Source organism: Leptonychotes weddellii, unplaced genomic scaffold (assembly GCF_054177405.1).
Source record: "Leptonychotes weddellii isolate Sample4059 unplaced genomic scaffold, ASM5417740v2 HiC_scaffold_286, whole genome shotgun sequence".
Taxonomy (NCBI): domain Eukaryota; kingdom Metazoa; phylum Chordata; class Mammalia; order Carnivora; family Phocidae; genus Leptonychotes; species Leptonychotes weddellii.
The window spans coordinates 31,665-38,843 of NW_027880561.1; the positions used below are offsets into that span (position 1 = coordinate 31,665).

The window sequence follows — 7,179 nt, forward strand, 5'->3', positions numbered from 1 at the left end:
GTATGCTAATGACACTCCTGAGGAGAGTCATAAACATTCTAAACAAATTATTAAGAAGTAGATTATTCAGAAAGATTATATATAATGACCATTCCCTCCCGGTAATGTATGGTTGGTTTAAACATAGGACAATATGTTAAGTAATTCATCACATTCACAGATTAATGAAGGGAAAAATCCTACAATCATCTGAATAAATGTACTACACGTGTTTATTGGAAGTCAATATATTTTCAATACAAATATTCATGGTAAACGAGAATAAGAATGGAACTTCCTTTACTTCACAGTAAATAGACTAAAATGTTAAATATTATCTAATTTATCAGGAATAAGACAAGGCTGTCCATTGTGGCCAGTTCTTTTCAACATTGTACTGGGTGGGTCTGTCCAATGTTGTAAAATGAGGAAAAAGGGGGAAAGGTTTAAAATGGCAGAAACAAACTGTCAGCGTTCAAAGATGATGTAACTGTGCAGTTGAAACTCAAAAGGGATGTTGAAGTACACTTATTAAAGCATACGTAGCACAGTTGCTGGACAGAAATTCAATGTACAGATGTATCTGTGTATATCAGCTCAATCAGACTATAACATTTCAAAAAATGACCTAATTTTGATAGCATCGACTACTTAGAATAAGTTTTCCTTTAAAGGTTTATTTATTAATGAGAGAGCGAGAGAGGGAGAGGGAGGGAGAGAGGGAGGGAGAGAGGGAGGGAACAGGAGCAGAGGAACAGAATCTTTCAAGTTGACTTCCCGAGGAGCATAGAGCCAGACTCGGGGTCCATCCCATGACCAATGAATTATGACCTGAGCTGAAACCAAGAGTCAGCTGCTGAAGGGACTGAGACCCAGGCGCCCCCTACTTGGGATAAGTTTAACACAGATTTCAAAAGATTCTTTGTGGAACGTCTGTAAAACTTTATTGAGAGAATTTCAACAGTGAAGTACCCCACATAAGAGTAGTTTGCATGTTTCAGCTTGTCCTTGTTTAAATCTGGGGTAGTTCTTCACCTGTAAGGTAGATGTAACAGTTAGAAATATTACTCAGCAGAATCATATGTCGAGTAAATTCATGGTACAGGAAGGACACTATAGTTTTCATTTTATAAGAGAATTCCAAGCATATATTTTACCAATACTTTTTGAACACACCACACTTTCTATTGGTACAACAATACAAAAAGACAGTTCAGGTTCACAACACACAAAATGAAATGAGCCTATTAAAAGGTAGTTTTAAATGGAGAGCCAAAAGCGAATGCAGTTTTACAAAAACTCCAAACAACATGCAAAGAACTGAAAAACACAAAAATTTACATGTAAGTATCATTTAAAGGCCTCAACTTGAAATAGGATTGTGAATATATGATGCTGAAGGAATAATGCCGAGTTGGTTACTGCTGAGGTGATGGTAGTAGAGAAACGAGTACCACATGTAATTTATTCTTTGTTATGGTTAAGTGGAAACCTGTTTTTGTCAGCTAGTTTGTCCCTTACGTCATTGATTAAGTAGGGTAACCGTTTGCCTTAACGGTGTTTGCCTTAACGGCGTTCCAGTCTGTCGAATAGATTATATGGTCACACACTTCACACCTGTCAAATGGGTAAAATTAGCAAAGCAGGAAGCAAGAGATGTAGGTGAGGATGTGGAGAAAGGGGAACCCTCTTACGCTGTTGGTGGGAATGCAAACTGGGACAGTCACTGTGGAAAACAGTATAGAGGTTCCTAAAAAAGTTAAAAATAGAACGACCTTGTGACCCAGCAGTTACACTAGGAGGTTTTTACCCAAGGGACACAAAATTACAGACTGGAAGGGGTACAAACACCCCAATGTTTATAGCAGCATTTTCAACAATAGCCAAACTATGCAAAGAGCCCAAATGTCCACCGACTGATGAACGGATAAAGAAGAGGTGGGGCGTGCGCGCGCACGTGTGTGTGTGTGTGTGTGTGTGTGTGTGTGTGTGTGTGTGTATGCAGTGGAATATGACTCGGCCATCAAAATGAATGAAATCTTGCCATTTGCAATGATGTGGAAGGACCTAGAGTATATTATGCTAACGGAAATAAGTCAGTCAAAAACAAATAACATGATTTCACTCATATGTAGAATTTAAGAAACAGAACAGATGAACATGTGGGACAGAAAAAAGGAGAGAGGGAAGCAGACCGTGAGACTCTTCCCTATAGAGAACAAACTGAGTGTTGTTGGAGGAAGATGGGTCGGGGATGGGCTAAATGGGTGATGGGTGTTAAGGAGGGCACCGGTTGTGATGAGCACTGGGTATTATATGTAAGTGATGAATCCCTAAATTCTACTCCTGAAACCAGTATTACACTATGTGTTAACTACATAGAAGTTAAATAAACATTTGAAACCAAAAACAGGAATAGGGGTCCAGATCTCCATAGAGAAACACAAACAGCAACCATTGTGTTTTGTTGTTCTCGGTGGCAGTCACATCTCAATTCACATGTTAAAATTTGACCAAAGATGTTATCTGATCAAAAAAAGCATGCAAAATGGAACATCTCTGTATTCTATGTATCCAACAGAACCACAGAATACAAATAGCAGCTTTAAAAATGATTGTAACATATCAGAATTCAATTCAATATACAGATGAGTAAAGATGGGTTCAGAAGTTAAGGGATTGTCGGAAAATCGCACACGTTATATTAGAGCTGCTGGTAGAACCTACCTCAGTGCCTCAGCATATTTCATACAAACTGATATTCAATCCAAATGAATTTTGTGTTTGATAAAAGCAGAACTTACAGAAGGATCTGAATATTATTAGCTGTTCATGGAAGTATTTATACTCAAAAAAAGAAAATGGTTTCAGATTTTATGATTTAATAAGGCTTTGACCCAATTTGTTCCTATCTCTACTAGTGTATAAGTCAGGCCGTCAGGATGTTCCGGTTTGAACTACTTGGGGAAAGTATCTTCATATGTAAACTCTGTTAGAAATGTATCATTAAAGTTGTATCTGCATAAGTAAAAATATAGTATTTGGGAAAAGACCCTCATACTTTACACTGTCAATGGATAACATACCTGCTTCTGGCATTTTAAAGGGCTCTAAAAAGGGCATACTTGGCCCCTTGACATCAGGGTCATCTTCAGTTATACCCCCGGCCTTTGCCTGAGGCAGCTCCTGGAGATCAGCTTCCAGGTCCAATCCTTAAAACACAAAGGTAATCGATTTAAGCAGTAATATGAAATATAAGTCAATAAAAGCCTGTAGGCTAGGGTGATAAAAAAAAAAATGGGATGGAAAAATGCATTTCACACCCTTGTTTTCCTGTAGTACGATTTGCTTTATTTCAAGTGACATTCTAAAGATAAAGCCCACTGCACTTCATTTCCTTTATACTACCATAGTGTTCTTACAATAGAGAGCATCAACTAGACCTGCAAAATCAAGTCTACACCACGCAGAAGATTTTATTGAAAAGTACAATGTAGTTTTCTGAAGGATAAGCTGAGTGTATTCGTGGGCCTCTAACAAATCCTATGCTAGTTGACACCCATTCCCTATTAGGGCAACCTGCAGGGTATTTTGTCAAATTTTACTAGTTAGATTTAAGTGCAAAGTCCCTCTATGTATAACTTAGGATAAAGGAGTCACGTATAGAGCAAAGTTCCAAAGGTAACAGCAAAACATTAGTGATTAACAGTCCAACATCTGTCTTGCAGGGAGACAGTAGGGACAAGTAGGGTGGAAAGAAATTAATGGACTTTGTCGTCAGTCGTATTGTGGAAACCTCTTAACAGCGAATTCCGAACACACTCCATGGCCTGAACGGTGTCAATAATTCACTACAAGTACTTGATGAAAATGCTAAATTTGGAAGACATTCCTTTCTTGTTTCATGATCGTTTTAAGATACTTTAGATTTTCCTAATCGTAAAAGTACTTAAACACCTTTTAAAGCCGCTTAAAAATCATATTAACATAGTGACCCTGATGCCAGTTTCCCGAATTATGCAGCTCTTCCGAAACGTACCGTATCAAATGATTAATCAGACAGTGGCTATCATTCACTGAGCTCTTTTCTGGAGTCTCTCTCCTGCTCCACTGAACTGGACTGACTCCTGTGCCAGTAATAAGCTACTCTACAGTACAGACACATTTGACTACTAAGCATTCCATACAAAACCATTCACTTGTTTGTACAACAACACAAATGGTAGGAAGAACACAAACCTCTTTAAAAACTCTTACTTTAAGTAATCTCTACACTCAGTATGGGCCTTGAACTCTCGACCCCGACGCCAAGAGTCACATGCTCTACCGACTGAGCCAGCCAGCTTCCCCAAGAATGCAAACTTTGTACTGAGATGTGAAGTGTATCTCCATGTGTCAAGCAGTCTTTGGCAAGCCACAATCCCCGAGCCTTAGTTTTCTCATTTATAAAATGGGGCTCCCATCCCTATGCAAATCGGCTTTATTCCTCATGTTATAGGATATGCTGACTCGGCACTCTGCCTATGCTGTTGAATAGTGCTTACGCTTTTGATATTTTGAAATGAGTGAAAAGGCCACACAAAAATGTTCTAAGAACAAATTAAACTAGTGAAACGATGTATAGTTTTGTAGTTAAACATTCTCCTCTTATTTAGAAAAGACAGCATTTTCAAGCACACCGATTCATTCTCGAGGAAAAAGGGGAAATTCATTACGGTGAAGGACTACATGAAGCTGCACACCATACACTCTTCACATTTTCAACCCATTTTTGGGAAATGACTGAGAGTCTCTTCCAATGTTTTCTTTCCTCCTGTAACGGTTTGTCCTAACTATGCATGATGCACACATACACCCCCTGCCCCCATAGTCATTCTCCTTCCCTTTCCCTTCACCTTGAGCCACAGGTCCTCCTTCAACTTCCTTCCCTTGATCAGGTAGAGTATCTTGACTCTCAGGGGGTGCGTCCTTTTGTTTCAGTTGCTCACCACTGGGCTGCTGCTCCTAAGGGTGTGTGTGTGTGTAGGCAAATAAAAAGTTGTGTTGTTAATACATGCTAACAGTATAAATATACATTATACATTTTGAGATCAAATAATGAATAAGCATAAAGACACTCCCACATCAGGATTCTATGCGCTTATTCTTAAAAGTGACTCTCCCCACAGAGCAGCTACTCCAACAAAAGGTAGCCACGAGCACTTTGGAGTCTACTGTAAACTATGCTGGGATGGATATGCACAATCGGTCGTTAGTAAGCATGACAAAGAAGCCATAGGGTGTATTTCCACAGGCAACAGAAAGTTGGAATGGAAGTTGATATGGAATCCTTCTGGTTCAATGTTTCCCTCCCTTTATCAGCAGAGAAGCTTTTATCACTGTATCTCTATGTCTGCAGCTCAACAAAATTTTCAGAGCAATAAATGGACGGTCATCGAAAACATCCAATATGGAAGTACTCACACCCACGTGCTGGTTAGACCCTGGATCATCTTTTCTTTGTTTGGATCTGGATCTGGATCTGGATCTGACTCGGCCACTCATAGTTCACCCTGAAAGTAGAATATTGGTATTTGGAAAATGTACTCTAATGGAGAGGTATCCCACGTCCAAGGCCAAAGGTTTGACTTTTTTTTTTACTTTGAAAACACTTTGAGAGCCAACCTAGCATCAGTAGAGTGTACAAGCTGTGGTCACACCAAATACACGGGCTGCAAGATCATTTACATCAGCCAGGCTGGCCGTGAAATCGCCTTACGGACAGGCTAAAACACGAGGCTTAGTCTCACAGCTGGATTCCCCACTACAAAGGCATTTGAGAAAACAGTGCTGGACATTTAAACCTGAGTCACTACTGCTTTGGGTCACATTCCCATTCACTAGGCTCATTTTACCGCCTTCAATAACGTTTGGCTGGAACGCAGAGAAAGAAACTATCCTCTGCATACGGCCTCCGGCTGTGTTGCCACTCCAAGGGCTCAGGCGTGTAGTCGCGAACCAGACCCACGGGCCGGCTCCTGCCTCGACACTGCACAGTGCACGACAAATCTCGCGGACCCAGTCACAAGCCCCCAGCGTTCCCCGCTACCTGGCCTTTTCTGTACCGCCTGGTCTGCTCCCTGCCCCGGGTCCCACAGAGGATCCTGGCCTCCGCGCTCTGCTGGCAGTTGCAGGTGCTCCAGGACTCCGATATCTCAACTAGCCGCCCTGGCCCCGCCAGGCCTCGGCCCGTCTTCACCTCCCCTCCTCGACCCACCATCCTCACTTGCCCGGGCCCCACCACGAGGACGAGCGCCATGGCGGCCGCGACGCCTGCGAGGAGAAGGGCGCTAGCTCCTCGGCACTTCCACCTAGGACGCCACAGATCTACTGTCCCCACCTGCCCGCGGCCCACTGCCTCCCTCCCCATCCTCGCTCACACTTAAACTCCTGGAAGGACTGATCTGGGGACCTACCAGTTGAATTCAGCTAGCGAGAAAGCTCACAGCAGAGAGAACACGCCGCCTGGATGAAGCTCAGCTCGGCTCCCAGAACACGCGCAGCAATGCGCATGCCCAGCAGCAGTGGCTCACAGCAAGGAGCATGCGCACTGTTGGCTCACAGCAATGAGCATGCGCACAGCGTTGGGTGCGTGCAGGGTGGGTTGAGGTTTTCCCGCCTGTGCTGCTGCAGAGACTCGCAGCCACGCGGATCAGCCGAGGAGAAGAAGAAAAGGGGCTTGAACAGTCTGTTGTTCACCCCACCCAATCTCTCCTACGGAGCCAGGTACTTTGGACAGAGAGCCGCAAATCACCATTAGGGCCCAATGTTTATCAGAAAGATAACTGTGACAAAAATAGATATTAATTATTTTTTAATACCTATTTTATACGTTTTGATTATTCATTTCCTTTTATGCTCTGGATTTTCTGTCATACTTGAATGTATTTGCTCCCCTTGAAAACACATTAATAACTTTTTGCTTTTTTGCTGTGTAACTGCACATTTAAATCACTGGATTGGTTACTAATTTTTTGTATGTATCTGCAATCATTCAGTCAGTGTTTGGTTCAGAAAGTTCTGTAGATATTGGCCTTGAGATTTAAGCCCAGTCCACTGTCACGTTGGTGTTCAGTAATGGTGACTATGCTGCTCATATATTATACTTCCCAAATATCATGCAAACAACTTGATAAACAAAGTTGACTTTATTGAACAACG

The 7,179-nt window shown here is 41.9% G+C and overlaps 1 protein-coding gene across 1 annotated transcript; it reads right to left on the bottom strand.

Moving 5' to 3' along the window:
- Positions 1 to 524: 524 nt before the first annotated feature.
- LOC145719030 (P antigen family member 3-like) lies at positions 525 to 6,553 on the bottom strand. Its single transcript, XM_081810543.1, has 5 exons — positions 6,435 to 6,553; positions 5,443 to 5,531; positions 4,875 to 4,983; positions 3,066 to 3,191; positions 525 to 1,014 (listed from the first exon to the last, which is right to left on the bottom strand). Exons 2-5 carry the CDS (start codon positions 5,521 to 5,523, stop codon positions 992 to 994), a joined length of 339 nt encoding a protein of 112 aa, XP_081666669.1. The 5' UTR covers positions 5,524 to 5,531; positions 6,435 to 6,553; the 3' UTR covers positions 525 to 991.
- Between the last annotated feature and the right edge of the window lie 626 nt (positions 6,554 to 7,179).